We start from the raw sequence: 17517 nt of genomic DNA on the forward strand, positions 1-17517 counted from the left end.
TAGAAAATGTGTCCATCAAAATAAGAAAATGTTTGTACTAATTGATATATCCTTGAGTAAATAACAATGATATCATTAGTATTGCCATTTTGAATAACGTTACAGTATGCACGACAGCATAATGCAGCAGCAGGCCTCAAATGGTGGTGTGTCTTCTGGACTGCAGCAAAATGGAGCCAAAGCAGATTCCAGTGGGCCTCATACCAATGGTAATCTGTTACCGGAATCGGACAGTGACATTAATGGTGTGAACGGAGATATAAATCAAAGTTTGGGACCACCAAAAATAATGGACAAAACTAATCAAGACATTGTGAGACTTATCGGTCAACATTTGAAGACAGTCGGTTTGGAGTATGTAACATCGTTGATTTAATTTTCTACTTTTTTAAATCTAGTCAAAACATCAGGATTAGGAAAACTTTGTAGAAATAATTAGTTATAATTTTTTTCTTCAAAAAGTAACTTATTGACTAAAAGTAAGTTGTTGACTTCGAAAAATAACACGTAACAGCTACAACTACTCAAAAAATAACGAGCCGTTACTTTTCCGTTACTTTTCTATTAAATTTTTGGTATGTTTATACATTGCTATTTTCCATACAAGAATTTTACATTTCTAATATTAGTAAGTTATTTTACTTATACTAAATATTCAATTACATACTGCATTTTTTTGTATATAATGAATCAATTATTTTTAAGAACTTATATTAAGAACAAAATATGTTTAATATATAGCTAAATTAATAATTTACAATAAATTAATATACATGAAACATTATTATTAATTTACATGGAACATTATTTGTCAGCTAAAAAATTTGTCAAATTTAAACACACAAATTTATCTCATTGGTTTGTAATAAAATCATAAACTAATGATCCAAGGCTTGTTTTAAAGAGTAGTCTCACTTTATATGATAGGCACTTTTGAAGATAAATTATCATTTAATTCTGCTAAATACAATCCATATGTTGATGAATAAATTTTAAATGTATAAAATAAACTTTAAAAGTACCTGAAAACTGAAAAAATACTAAATTAGATACTAATTATAGCAAAAATGTAAACTAAGTTAAATTACAGTTATAAATAAAAAAGGAATGAAATTACAGTTACTAAAAAAAGTTGCTCTAACTTCATATGTAACGAGTTATTTCCTAATTTTAAAAGATTAAAAAAAGTTATTCTTAAATTATAATATATGCGAAACAAATATGTTTGTCAAGTGAATCAATTATTAACTGACGTTTAAAGCACCTGAGTGTCGGCCGAGAATTCCGTGTTGATGGTGACGACGTAGTATCGCGGAAAAATTAGACCTATTTATAATAGACGTGAAAGTGACATATTGAACATTTTGTTTTGCATGTCACTTCATTATTATGTGCTTTAATGTGAAAATGCCACTTGTTTCGTGTTTACCAAATTCATAAAAATGGGCCGCAAGTATAGTAAAATTATCTTGCAATTTTATACATAAAAGCATATTTTTTACTTCTTTCGACAGCTGTCCGTGTATCTTTCTGCCTGAATAGACTTTACTTTATATATTTTTTATGACTATTAACTGTCATGTACGAAAAGAAAAATTGAGGCTGATTTTTACAAGTGTTTTAAAATGATCTCATTATTTTGTTTTATCTAAATTCTCTTTACGAATAGCACGCAAGAAACTGACATGTGATTTTTCGTTTATGACGTCACAATTTCAATATGGATACGGCAATTACTTTTTAATGCCCATTCCCAACAATATTAACTTTGATCTCAGTTTAACTTACTTCTTATTTTTTTTCAATTCTTACAACTAAAGAAAGATAAAGAATAAGTTAAACTGAGATCAAAGTTAATCTGCATTGGTGGAAATAGGTATAAGTATTTCAGTTACATACAGGGTGTTGTAGATACGTACAGTGCAGTTTGCGGATTGCATACCCAGATACTGCCAGTAGCTCTATTCTGTAACTTCATGACAACAATATTACTAGAAAGGGATATCGTTATCGTTACGTGTCGTTGCGCAGCTTTTCTACCATATATAATATCTGTACAACGATGCTGTAGACGTATTCTGTAACTCTTAACGACAGCTAGGGATATCGTTACGTGTCGTTGCGCAGCTTTTCTACTATGTATAATACGTGCGCAACGACGCTTTAACGATACCGAATTGTCGCTAAGGAGTTACAGAATCCCGCTACTGGGTATGCAACTCGCAGACTGCACTGTATGTATCTGCAACACTCTGTACATATATTTATGTTAGATCTATAATGTATGTGTGTAACTAAAATACATATATATTTATGTATACATATACGCACGTATATACATTTATATATTTAATTTAAATACATAAAGTACTTGAACCTGAGTTAGATATCATATAATTTTTGGTTTTTTTATTAATTTATCAAGAAAATTATATAAACTGTATTTGAATAGCAGAAAAGAATTGATAGAACTGTAAAATATAAATACTTTGGTATTATTATTTATATTTATTTTATAATGATAGGTAGTATGAAAAAGTATTAAAACATTTTAGCTAATAATATGTATGCGGTTCGGTATATGTATGTATGTGCGTGCGCATGTGTGCGTGTGTGTGTAGATAATTTAAGGTGAAGCTGGCGTCGTCTATTTTATTAACAAAAAATGTCATTTTATTAAACCTAGCTTACCAACTATTTTTAATTATCTTTCCTGTCACACCAGGGTCTGTGAAATCCTGTAACTTTGTCACCTTATATCTTTTAAAGCATTTTTTAGCTTAATACGTGAGAAATTAATATTTTAGAGTAAGATAAAGATAGACAATCAAAAATCAAAAAAATATTTTATTTTGTAGTAATTACAATTGGTTAAACAAATTTTATTTCATAAAAATTTGCAAAAAACTGACTACTTTGAATTTAAAAAATTTGCATACTTTTCAATTTAACCTTCAAGCACAAAAATAAGATTTTTAGTTGGATTAATAAAAAAAATAGTACGATATGAATCGCTCCAAAAAAATGTTTATGTTTAATTATTTGAAATATTGAAAATAGATATTGAAAAAACAACATATCACGATTTTACAAATAATGAGCAAATTTGTATTAATTGAACTATATAAAATGGTGGATAATGGATTGTAATGAATAAATAATATTATTTTATATATAATGATCATTGTATACATAATTAAAGAAACTCGGATCTCGAGAAGAAGGTCCTAAATGTTTCAGTGTTTACATACGGTAGTATGCAAAAAGCGAAAGAACGTAATAATGTGGTATATAATAATGCACATACATTATACTAAAATAATTTTTTTTTAATTCTAGAATTTCAAGCACTTATTTTTATACTATCTTTAGTAAATATAAACTACATTTCGATATACATTGCCACTAAAAATCTATAGTTTACGTTACGTATATTATAGATTGGCAGTGAATTTCAGAACCTATTCTAACCTAACCTAATCTAACCATAAAGAAAAAACGAGAGTCGTGAAATACGCGTAGGATTCTGAGATATTGTGATATATAATTTGCGTTGAATTCTAAGAACAACCGTTAAAATTACTTTTTTACAGTCTATTTAGACATTACAGTATGACTACTGGTCATTAGTATTCATTGTTTTTTTATAAAAGCTGAATTACGATTTTACAGCAATATTTACAAATATACATTCTCTATATAATTTTAAGAAGTATGTTGTTAAATATTGATTTTTAAACTTTAGTCTAGTTTGAAGATCTTGAATATGGTTTTTAAATTATGTAATTGAATTTAATGTGTATCATAAGATGTGTATGAATTTGATATAAATATAAAGTTATATCATGTAGTGAGAGAGACATTTGCATTACGAGTGTAAGACCGCTCTTGCGACTTTACAATTTCATAATGGACGTTGCATAATATTTATTACCAGCACAGAAATTATTTTAAAAATTTCAAGTAAAAAAAATTATTTTATAAAATAATTATTAATATATACTTTTTATTTTTAAATGAAATGCATTTTATAAATTGTTTATAAAACCTTGTTTGGTAGCACTTATTAATGTGTAAAATCTACAAAGAATTATTAATTAGTGATTTTTTTTAACTTTAAGGTACTTTTTATGCAGAGAATGGAAAGTTACTTTTTAAAAGTAACTCGTCACCGTCACTCGTTACAGAATAAAAAAGAGTAACTAGTTACCGTTATCGTTACATAGAAAGTAATGATTTGTTACTTAATTTTAAAATAAAATTAGATTATGTTTAAAAAATTTTAATATAATGTTAAATCTACAGTTCTTAAAATAAATAAATAAACAAAAAGTATATAGGATTTTCTGGATAAGATTTATATAGGATTTATTAAATATAAACTTAATAAATTTTTTTATCGATATTTTTAATAGGAAGCTAATTACATTACAAAGGTTAATTATGTCGCAAAGGTTTGATTTTTGTGTGTCTGAAGATTTTACTTTGTAATGTAATATAAAAGTAAAACCATCTAAAGGTTTTACTATAGTATTACATTTTTATTGGTATTAATTTACTATTTACTGTTAACAAGTTGGTACTCCATTATGTTATTTTGTAGATGACTTCTTAAATGTGATAGTACAAAATTATCTACACCAAACAGTCTTCGATTGATGCACTGCTGGGTAACGCAATATTAAATTTAATGAATGTTTTTTTTTTTTAATTTGGGAAAATTCTTCAATAATTCGATGTTAGACCTTTTCGATTTAAAAAAATTGTTGCAGTTCTTCTTCAGATTCAGAAGCCGATTTTGATTGATGAAAGTTGTGGTTTATATTACAACTGTTCTTAAAACGACCTTAAATATAATAACGAGCTTCGAATATTGATTGAAAAATAAAGATTGAAAATTATATCATAAATTAAAAAGTAACGATAAAAGTAATTGTTAAATTCGTTACTAGGAAAATGTAACTACGTTATCGTTAAAGATAACAAAAAATAAAAAGTAACGCTGTTACCAGTTTGTTACCAAAAAAAGTAACTGTAATGGTAACGGCGTTACAAGTAACTTGTTACTTTTCATACCTGCTTTTATGACATCAGTTGTTTACAGTATTTTACGACCCTCCATCTCACAAACGCATCCTTTTTTCTTTATTCAATAAATTGCAATTTACTTTTGTTCTATATACCTGATGAATTTTTACGAAGATGATTGGTAGAGCTCTATGGTTAACAAACTGGTATTGATAAAAATTGTGTTACGTTAATATTTACTAAGTTATTTTTAAAAAACGAAATGGTATTCTACCATCACTTTCTTTCCTCTATGTTTAATAAAAAATAAAAGAATAATCAGAAATTTCGAAAACTTACAAGTTAAACATGGGGGTATGAGGTACCTCTTTTTGTACACTCATATTGAGAATAATGCAAAAAATTACCTTGCAGGCTTATGTGTTAATAATTTTTGTTTCGAACCTCAATCTAGGTCTTCAAATTATAAAAAAATGATAGCAGTGTGAAAAAATAATTTCTTTTACACAATTAAATTACATGTGCTAATGTATATAGATTTAGTCTATTTTTTGAAAGAAACAGGAAAAAGTAAAAAATTATAGATTACCTTATCAACTTTTATCTCAATATGGCGATCAAAGTTGTCAATTACAAATATGTTATTGGACCGATAGTGTAACAACACAATGATAGTAAGAAAGCCTTCTTCGGTCGTAGCTAGGTCTTAGTGCTTATATTTATTTATGTGATTTTATATGCTTCTCCGAATTCAACCAGAATGTGCGCCGAATTAATTTTCGGTCATAACACAGCATGTCGAATAAGAATTAGTAATATCACTATTTATATTAAATTAATTAATTTAATATAATACTTGATGCTGATTTGCATTTATATACCCATTCCCCCCTGAAAATGAATTCGGAGAAGTATATAAAATCACATAAATAAATATAAGCACTAAGACCTAGCTACGACCGAAGAAGGCTTTCTTACTATCATTGTGTTGTTACACTATCGGTCCAATAACATATTTGTAATTTGAATCACGCGCCTAGAATGCGTTGTCACTCATATACTAATATTGCGAGAAATATCACTGTGTCCCTGTGATAAGACACCGGGACCGGAGATTCCGGAGGTGCCAGGTTCGAACCCTGGGTAGGGTGTTATTTTTCGCAATAAATTTCTTACAGTTTTTTCAGGGGGGAATGGGTATATAGATGCAAATCAGCATCAATTATTATATTAAATTAATTAATTTAATATAAATAGTGATATTACTAATTCTTATTTGACATGCTGTGTTATAACCGAAAATTAATTTGGCGCACATTCTAGTTGAATTTGGAGAAGTATATAAAATCACATAAATAAATATAAGCACTAAGACCTAGCTACGACCGAAGAAGGCTTTCTTACTATCAAAGTTGTCAAGTTATGAAAACATTTACTCCGTGGAAAAGTTATGCGAAATAAAGGCAGAGCCAGATGTGAAATAAATAATGTTTAAGCGTTAGAATTAAAGAAGCCTATTTAAGAGAATGTAATGTTTGACAAATTGTGTGTACGAAAGATCTCAATGAAATGGTATATAGATTAGTTACTGTTTCATAAATCGTATGTATGTATTGTAAATTGTATATGTATAAGTCAAGTTTAATTGGTAAAATTGACGACGCCAGCGCCCTTCTTTAAATTTTAAGTAAAACTAAATTATATTTTTAAAATAATTATGTAACTATGAATTATATCTTTAAAACAATAGTTGAGATTACGATGTATATAACACAAATTCGAGAAAATTGTATGTTTAAATTATTTTAATGATAAATAGTAAGTGTTATTATTTTTATTATTATTTAATAACTTTGACATAGATAAGATACAATATTTATATTTATTTTAGTATTTACATTCGTTTTTGTATATTTATTAATACAAATTTTTAAGAAATTTTACAAAAAAGTTTCTAGTAAGATTAAATATTAAGATATATACAATTTGTGATTAGTAAGTAACAAAAATATTATTTTTTAGTCGGACAGCAGATTTACTTATGCAAGAATCAGGTTGTCGTCTTGATCATCCTGCCGCGGCGAAATTTAGGCAGCACGTTATGGACGGCGATTGGAACAAGGCAGATCATGATCTTAATGAACTCAAGTCTTTTTTAAATAGTGCAAACCAGAGTTTAGTGGTAAATCTCTTTCCTCATATAATTGACGATTGTGCTGCGTTTAGAAATATCACTGGTGTTTCCATTTATAATTTTATGTTTATTTATCAAATAAACAAGGATAAATTGATTCATGAGTGCATTCAGGTGATGTTTCCAAACGTAGCGTTGTCATAGCGTTTTCTAAAATATTTGATCAAATTGACATATTCCAACTAATAACAGAAAAATAAAATATGTAAATAGTTTTTACATACATTTTTTATTATATATTTTATGATTTTTTTTGTTTTTACATTTTGTTACTTTTTTATTATTATATTATACATTTTTTATTAGTTTTTTTTTTATATATACATGTATATTTATCATATATAACAAGACTCGGCACGAATTATGCATTTTGGCCGATTTTTATCTAGCGCTATTTGTCCTACCTCACTAACCCGCGCACAATCCGAATATCAAGCAGGATTTGGATTGCGCTCGGAGTAATGAGGTAAAGGAAAAGCATCAAGCTGAAAATCGACCGAAAGGTGCAATTTGTGTCGTGTCTTGATATACAAGATAAAATATGTACATTTCTTTTTGCTGTATGCATATATGCGAAATATATGCGCACATTCCAATTATCTCTCCAAAGTTTTAATACGCTTAAAATGTTCTTATTTTACGGAAAATTAAGCATAAAAAATTTTTATAAAATTTTGAAAACATTTATGTAAGTTAAGCATTATGTCATAGCATCTTTTTCTGTTTTTTTTTTTTTTTTTTTAACTTTTCTAGATCGTGAAATATAATCTATGTATTTTCTGATACACTGAAAATTATATTAGTATACAGCTTCTGACATGAATTTTAAATCTGTAGACAAATGTGTGTCTAAACATTGTTTATATTGCTGACATTGCTCAAATACAATAGCAAAACGTGAACAGTTTGACGACTCTAATGAAAAGTGTATTATAACTACAAAATTTTAGCATTCTAGAAGACTCATTTACAATAATATTCTTTCAAAAAATATCTTAAATCAAGTGTATTTTTGTATTATTTTTAAATTGATACCTGAATATAAAGCTTTATTTTTTTTTAAGCGATAATTTTTTATCACGGATAGACAGTATTGAGTTATAAGTAACATACAAGTTGTTGCTGCGACTTTTTTTATAATAATGATTTAGTAATGAAGTTATACAATACTTTTATAACGATAATGGTAACATCAGTTGTAACTTGTTCCATAATAGATTTACTAATTTTTTTTTTTTAATGAGTAATAATAATGAGTTACTTGTTAAAAGTGACTATCCCAATTCTGACGTTATTACCATTATGAGAAAATTGTAATGTCATTAGCAAATTGTTATAAAAAAATAAAAATAATGGTAATACATTAAATAATGGTTACTTGTACTCTTTATATCTGCTTTTTATCATCATTTGGTCGAATTCAAAATATCATTGTAAAGTTGCAATTTTTCTCAATTATATTTTCCAAAAAAATTTTTTTTTAATTATGAGAATTTGGAATTATTTAAAATTAATACGTAAATATAAAATATTCTTTTTTCTAAGTGATAACTTTTTAATATGATTTGGTTAACTTCGAAAATATTGTTGTTTCAAAGTTACAGTATTTTTTCACACACTTAAATACTGTTAAATTATATTTAAGTAATGATAAAAGAAAGAAGACAATGCACTTTTAAAGAGTTAATTGTTAATTGAGTCAGATTTGCGTACAGTTTTAATAAAAAATATTAGACACTTTAATTAAAAAAAAATATTTTAAATTAGAGGGATTTAAATAAAAATTAAAATGCGAATTATTTTTTATTTTCAGAATACTTCAAACTTACGTATAATATAATACAGTAATCAATAGGGAATAAAAGAAAATAATGCAGATAAAAAAATTCCAAATAAATAAAGTATAGGTACTTAATATTTTTAGGTATATTTTACCTATATTTTACCTATATTTTATTTATCTGGAATTCTTTTATTCTCTATTTGACAATTTTATCAATATTTTTTTTTTATTTGCAGGAGATGAAATTCTTACTGTTAGAACAAAAGTATTTAGAATATTTAGAAGAAGGCATGGTGTTTGACGCGTTACACGTACTACGCAACGAACTTACACCTTTGGGCCATAATACCGGTCGTGTTCATCAATTATCTTTATTTATGATGTGCAGTGGACGAGATGAATTACAGGTATATTCGCTTTAAATAACGAGCGCAAATTACGTAGTAATGGTATTAATTGTTATTAATTTTGTTGAACTATGGATGTCCTCTACTAATAATTTCCACGAAAACTGAAATTTTATCCTTAAGATATAAATTGATAAAACTAACTTAGAATTGAAAATTTGATCGTTAGCAAATGGACACTTGTTGACAGACACGTGCAGGCTGGGACGGCAAAGGGCCAGCTTCCAGAGCTGCGCTTATGGATAGACTGCAGAGATTCTTGCCACCTTCCATTATGTTACCGCCACGCAGACTTCATTCTTTACTCTGTCAGGCTGTGGAAATGCAAAATCAACTCTGCACGTACCATATAACGCATTCGCAGGTATATTAACGACTGCATTACAATTTGAATTATAAATTGTATTGTTTCTTACGGTATTACTTTTTATTTTTGTTTTATGGCTATATTTCGACAATTTTTTTTCTATTTTTTCTTTATGATTAGAATTAGATCAATAAATTAGCACAAAAAGATCATTAAATTCTCTATTTTTTAAAATAAAAATTCTAACTTTTTCCTAAATTAAAATAAATATTAATTCCTTTCTTCACGAAAGTCAAGATGGAGAGAAATGTCTTTATTTTTTTAAATGAAGTTTATAATTCTCTGAAGATTTTCTTTAATGACGGTTATTGAGTTGTTCAAAAAGTCATTGCGGGGTTTTTTTTATTTTTATTTTTTAATGTACACACACACACACACACACACACACACACACATAAATGGTTTTAGTTATATTTATAATGGATTCTATAAATTCATGAGCTCACGCGCGTTTAAGTTGACACTTCTAGCTTCCATTAAAAAAAGTGCGCGAATCAATCAACAATTTTTTTCTATAGTGTTTTGAAAATGAAAAGAGAACATAACCATTTTCGCCAAGTATTACTTCATTACTTTCGGAAAGGAGAGAATGTACAGGCTTGCGAAAAGTTGCATAAAATTTACGATGATAAAACTCTCTAAAAGAACGCTAATATCACTACTGGTTTGCTCGTTTTTGTTCTAATGATTACAGTGTGAAAGCTGTATCTTGCTCAAGTCAATCATCGGATATTAATGATGAGAAAATAAAGTCAGTCGTTGAAACTAATAGACGTGTTACTATTTATAAGATACTAAAAAGGCTTGGAACCGTTCTTTTTTTTTCTTTTTTTTTATCGTAAAGGAGTGCTTTTTTATCACGACAATGGCTCTACAACACACAAGATGATGACTGGCGAAAAATTGTTAAAATTTGATTGGGATGTGTGGCATCATCTACCATATTCACCAAACCTTGCACCATCAGGCTACTATTTATTTTGATCTTTACTAAACTTCTTGAGTGGATGCTTTAGATGACGTTAACAAAAGGCACTTGGTTCAATTTTTTTATAATAGAGATAGGAAGTTTTTCAAGAATGGAATCATGAATTATTGAAAGATGGCATGTCATCGAATAAAGTGAGCAATATATCATTGATTAATTTTAATCTTTTATATAAAATAAACGGTTTTGAAAATTACTGAACAAAAACGTAATAACTTTTTGAACAACCCAATATATTGAAAGATTGATATCCAAAGAATATTTAAGAAGTAAAGATAATTCGTTGATTATAAAGCTAGTTTTTATTTGTCATCAAATCTTAACTACACTGTCTTGTCGCTTCATAATTAACGAATCTTTTGTGTGTGCGTGCGTGCGTGCGTGCGTGCGCGTGTGCATGTATTGGTATCTAAAAAATAAATACACGCACACGCGCGCGCGCGCGCTTACAGGCTGTTTCATAACTCTTAATTAATATTGCGGGGGGTAAGAGGATAAAATTTTTAACTAAAAGTTTTCTTCCCAACTTTACTTGAGATCATTATTTACTGAATTATTAAACTTACCAACTGGTTGAATAGTTGCAAAGAGAATAATTTTTAGAATTTGTTATTTATTTTTATCTAGTTTTTTTTAGAGTGAGAAAAGGAATTCATGAAATAAAGTTAATTTTGTTTTCTATAGAAAATAAATGTTTTACGTGATACTGTCTATCCTTTTACGTGCTAATGTCAAATTTTGAGTAACTTTTCATTATTATTCTTGTTCAAGCGTTTGAAATCTTTGAAACCACGCCATTATTAAGAGTCAATATCAATTTTTATCTTTAATAATTTGAACTAAAGTATTACAGTATACTTTAATTGTAAAAATGGTAAAAGGGATAAAAAGAAATCAGCCTTTGATGATTTTGACATATATTATCAAGGTCAAGGTTCTGAGTGGATTTTTAAAATGTTTTAGATGATGGTCACTTTTTATTAAAAAGTTATTAAAATACTATAAAAATTTTTTTAATTTTGTTTTGCGTGGAATGTTGCAAACTTGCGTAGAAGAATACAATTATAGATTTTATTTTGTTCCGTAAGCAGAAGAGAGAGGAGGGAAGGAGTGTGAGGTGGACTTTGCTTTGCGCAGAATGTTACAAACTTGTATAAAACGGTACATTATAGTGGAATGTTAATAAACATTTTTTGTTAATAACTTTTTAATGAAGAGTGACTATGACCTAAAACTTTTTGAAGTTTATTCAGAACTATGACTTTGATAACATGTAGCGAATTCAATATCATCAAAAGTTGCTCTCTTTTTATGCATTTTTACTCTATGTACAATTAAAGTATATTGTCGTACTTCACAGTTGAATTAAGGATAAAAATTAATATCGGCCCTTAATTACAACGCGGTTTTAAAGATTTACGTAGATGTAAATAAAAATATTATGAGAAATTAAATGGATACTTGTACCAAAACAGAAAATAATGAATTTGAGAAAAATACTTAAATTTATTATTACATCGTTTTCTTTTTGAAATTATATTTTAAATTGGATGAGCCTCCCATAATGCGACTTTGTACAGTTAAAGTAAACATATAGTACTTTATTTTGAATTATAGATTAATTAAGGATAAAAATTGATTTGGCCTTTGGCACGGTTTCAAAGATTTCGAACGTTTGCACAGGAATGATAATGGAGAATTATTCCAAATTTGTTATTATTACATGAACGAATAAATTTTTTTTTTTTTAGAGAATAGAACTAACTTTATTTCATTAATTTGGTTTTCCAACTCAAAAAATAGATAAAGATAAATGGACAAATTCTAAAAATTATTATTTTTATTATTATTTGACTAACTAGATTAGTCTAAGATTTTATACAAAACATAATATTTTTAAACTTTTTAACCTTACTAAGTTTAATTAAAATTTAAAATATTTTTTTTAAATTGGTAGCTCATTTTGTAATTTTAAAGATATAATTTTTTTGTGCAGAAAAAATATACAATTTTTATAGGAAGAAAATATGGATATTTTTATAGAAAGAAATATAATATATAAATGTAATTTATTAATAAAACCCTAATTACATAATTTTTACTTTTTTGGAGATTAAATACTTTTATTTCTTGTTTGCGTGCCATACGTTTGTCAGCGCAATCTCTTCTATATATATCCGTAGTTATATGGGATCTATAGTTCTAACGCCGATTTTGAATAGCTTATTAAAAGAGACTTTCTTTTTGATGGAAAAAAAAGGCAGTTATTCTTGGTGGATTGCCTTTGTCTTCCAAGAGGTGGCGATTACCTTTAAATTAAAAACCGAGTAAAAACCAATTTAGAGTTATATTGTTTTGGGTGGATTTGAGTTAGATGAATCTTTAGCACGGGAAACAAATTCGTATTTCCTTCTGTTACAAATACTTTTATATTGTTAAAAAAATTGAATAAAATGAATGTGAAACATGCCTACTTTACACGATCTATAATCTGCAACAGAATTCTGTTTATCATTTTATACAGAAAACATGTGAACAAACAAGATGAATGAAATGTGCGCGTGTATAAATGACAATGAATTGCAAATGACATAAACTACAATTTAAGACTTCTAAGTAGTCGCTGCGTCTATATTGAAATTGTGACGTCATCAGCAAGAAATTACACATGAACATTTTTTATGTGCCAATTGTATTAGGTGTACAACTTTGCTTTCGCCGTTTTTTTTTCGACATTTGAGGTTTTTTTTTGTAAAAAAAACTGGTTATACATTTACGATTCAAAATATTGTCCATTGCTGGCCATTACTTTCTCCCATCTTTCGGGCAGCGTACAAATCCCGCGTCGAAAAAACTGCTCATTTTTTGAGGCGATCCACGTATTAATCCAATTTTTGACGTCTTCATAAGAACGAAAGTGCTGGTCAGCCAGACCTATTAGTGTGCCATTGATCGAAACAAGTGATAATCAGAGGGAGCAATGTCTGGAGAATACGGCAGGTGGGATAGGACTTCTTATTTCAACGTTTCCAAGTATGTTTTAACCGGTTTTGCGACATGGGGTCAAGCATTGTTATGCTGCAAAATCACTTTATCGTGTCTCTCGTATTGCGGCCGTTTGCCTTTCAATGCTCGGCTTAAACGCATTAATTGCTTTTGATACAGATTGCCTGTGATTGTTTCAGACAGTTTTAGCAGCTCATAATACACTACGAGCTGGTCTCACCAAATATAGAGCATGACCTTTAAACTGTGAATATTCGGTTTGGCCGTTGACGTGGAAGCATGGCCGGGAAGTCCCCATGATTTTCTGCGCTTGGGGTTATCGTAATGAACTCATTTTTTGTCTTCGGTCATAATGCGATGCAGAAATCACTTCCGTCTTTGCCTTTCAAGCAGCTGTTCACAAGCAAACAAACGCCGTTTAACATCTCTCGACTTTAAGTCGTACGGTACTCAATTTTCTTGTTTCTGAATCATTCTCATGGCTTTCAGGCGTTTTGAAATGGCTTGTTGAGTCACTCCCAATGATTCTGCTAATTCTTCTTGCGTTTGATACGAGTCTTCATGAAGTAATGCTTTCAATTCTGCATCTTTGAAAACCTCTCTTCCACCGCCATGCCGGTTTTCGATGTCAAAATTACCGTTCTTGAAGCGTTGAAACCACTCATGACATGTTCTTTCACTAATAGCGGTCTCGCCATAAGTATTTGAAAGTATTTGATGAGCCTCAGCCGCAGATTTTTTCATATTGAAGCAGAAAATTAAAACCTCCCGCAAATGACGAGAATTTGGCTCGTAAACTGACAGTTTCAATCGAGAATAACTTTACGATGCGGACACAAATCGACTAATATTTTGATAGGGTTATATTGACAAATGCCCAAGCTTATTGTATGACGTCTACATCTGTTTATTTCTACCATTACATACTGCTAAAGCCATTTATTGGAAAACTGCGGAAGCAAAGTTACACCTAATACATCCCGTATTTTTTTATTAATACGACTTAACTCTATCACTTCATACAGAATTTGTTATTAAATATTTGTTTATTTTATAATAAACAAGGTTTAAAGACTCATCTCAATAAATCTTGACAACATACAATTTCAAAACTATTTTTCTTTACCGATTGCACGCATGATCTAATAATGAATTTTTTACTAATTAGATTTCACAAGAGTAATAAATTTATAATGATACCAATTACATGCGTTTATTAATATAGTAGAAACCTCGCTACCTCATATTAGGAACCTATCTCATAATAGGCGACTTTATCCTACAACAAATGCAGAAGTTTCAGTAAAAAAAAACTATTATATTATCTTTTTATATAAACAAAATTTAAGTTATTGAAGTATACAATTAATAATTAGACACATAAAATAGAACATTAGAAAATTCATAGATTAAATATTAAATTAATCTTCTGCGTAAAAACTTGAAAAAATCTTATTTTTAATATTTTAATATTGATAATATTAATAATACGCATATTTTTTTAAAATCGAAAAAAAATTGAGGTAAATAATGTTGAAAAGAAGTACCAAAAAAAATATGAAGTTAGTCACTTAATAATTTCACTTGAAAATTAACAATTTTAAATTTCTTGAATTTTTAAAAATTTGTACTTGCATCTTAAAAATCTCGAAAAATTTCTAGATATGTATCTTGATGACTAAAACATCATGATTTTTTTAAATCATTTTTCGTGAATTAGAAGGATAGGAAAAAAATATAATTGAATAATTGTGTTTTTATTTGTCACTATCGTAATAGCAAGGATAGCGAGTTAAAAGTTGGTGAAAATTGTTCTTTCATAGAGAGCTAAGGATTAATGTATGACAAATCTATTTTGGGGTGAGGATAGATTTTATATACAAATACGGCTATACCCTTTACGTACATTTTTGCGTGACTTGCGATTTTTTGTAAAAAAATTAGTAACATTAAAAGTAGGGATGTGCCGGATAATGAATTTATCGCTTAATCGTATACCGGATAATTCGGCACTTATTATTACCGGATAACTGTATATTATTCGGTAATTATGCAAAGAAACTGAAAAAATTAATGTAACTGTGTTTTATAGTAAAGAAATAATTAAAATTAAAGTTATATGTATATTTTATTATTTTGCACATATAATTAACTGTTTTAATTTTATATAAATAGTATTAATAAATTTTTTGAATTATTTAAAGAAAAAGCGGCAAACGCTTGCTTGTTCTTTTAGTTGCATATTTTGTACCTAAGAGGTATTTGAAAGGTTATTTAGCGCCGCAGCAGCTATTTATACAGAAGACAGAAATAGATTACTTCCAAATAATGCAGAAATGTTTATATTCCGTATAAAAAATATAAAATTTAAAAAATAAGTAATTTTGATATACATAAATGATTATTTGTAAGCTAATGTCCACTAATAAAGTTGTTTGCACAATCTTTTATTTTTTTTAATGTAATTATTATCGGATTATAGAAAATGGCAAAATAGGCCGGATAGTTGACTAATGATTAACTATTTGATTATCCGGCCGGATTGTAAAAAGATAGCCGGATACCGGATATCTGGCACATCCCTAATTAAAAGACAATACATCGTTTCAAATTGAAGTTGTCTGTTTAATTATCTTTTAAATTCTGTATTATTAGTGAACTAAATTAATGTATTGCGAACAGATTATATATTGTATGTTGATCATTATATCATTTAGTTTGTTATTTTTTTTCAATACTTTCTCAAACTTAATCTTTAAAATTTAAATATCTTTTCTTTTTATGATTAAGGAACATTAAAAAGTCGATACTTGTTTAGCCATTGTAATTTTTTGTCTCTCATTAGCAATCGTGGGGTTACTCGCGTTTTACGCTTCTATTAAAAGGTACACCGTAATGCGATGGTTTTCAATCGTAATTTTATTTAATCTTAACCTTCTAGTATATGATTAAAAAGTGAAATGGCAATAACAATTGGTAAAAGTATATAATTATGACAAATATGTGAACAAAGTTACAGCAAATGCAGAGTAATTTTTTAATTATTCTTATTTTTTTCCTAACAAAAATAATAAGTTATTTTTTTTTATCTTTTAATTTATGTTTATTGATTTATTATTTTTTTTTATCTTATTTCTTGTTACATCAGTCATTATTTGTAATAACGTGTTGTAATAATTATGACTTTCTTAAAACTTATCAAGAATTAATTCAAAAAAGAAGTTGAAGTTAAAGGATATATTTTTATTTTATTTTATTTTATTTTATCATATTTTTATTTTTAAAACGTTCTATTAATTTGGATTTATAATTAAAAGTTAATTTTGCAACATGAATAATGCTTATTTTTTAAATATAAAATTAGCAGAAAATGTGGGATTTACAATAATTATAGCTTCAGTTCTGCGAGTTTAATAAATTTTAATACAAATTTAATCTTGAAAAGTAAATATTATATCTTTATTTTTATATTTTTTTAAATAATACATACACACGCACATATACATATGGTATATAAAGTGGGACAAAAGTCTGGATACACCCTCATAACTTTTGAACGAATCTAGATAGAAAGTTGAAATTTGGAGAAGTTAGATAGGATTATGAAAACTATTTACTGATCTTATCAGTTTGATCTTGGATGGCGTCACCAAGGTCACGTCTAAATCACATTAACTTTTTTAAATGGAATACCTTATTTTTATTCCAGAATCTAATAGCTGGTGTCAATAGCTTTCCAAAACA

General features: G+C 27.8%; 1 protein-coding gene across 4 annotated transcripts in view; it reads left to right on the forward strand.

Annotated features, from left to right (window-relative positions):
- Window positions 1-17517, forward strand: part of LOC105204990 (WD repeat-containing protein 26) — a 55541-nt gene that overhangs the window by 4010 nt on the left and 34014 nt on the right. For all 4 annotated transcript variants that reach the window (XM_026140046.2, XM_026140047.2, XM_039446118.1 and 1 more), the window contains exons 2-5: window positions 106-354; window positions 7051-7210; window positions 9242-9412; window positions 9603-9776. In XM_026140046.2, the coding sequence (XP_025995831.1) occupies window positions 106-354; window positions 7051-7210; window positions 9242-9412; window positions 9603-9776 (754 nt within the window). The remainder of the gene's footprint in view (window positions 1-105; window positions 355-7050; window positions 7211-9241; window positions 9413-9602; window positions 9777-17517) is intronic.

The sequence above is a fragment of the Solenopsis invicta genome, chromosome 2 (genome assembly GCF_016802725.1).
Source record: "Solenopsis invicta isolate M01_SB chromosome 2, UNIL_Sinv_3.0, whole genome shotgun sequence".
Classification (NCBI taxonomy): Eukaryota; Metazoa; Arthropoda; class Insecta; order Hymenoptera; family Formicidae; genus Solenopsis; species Solenopsis invicta.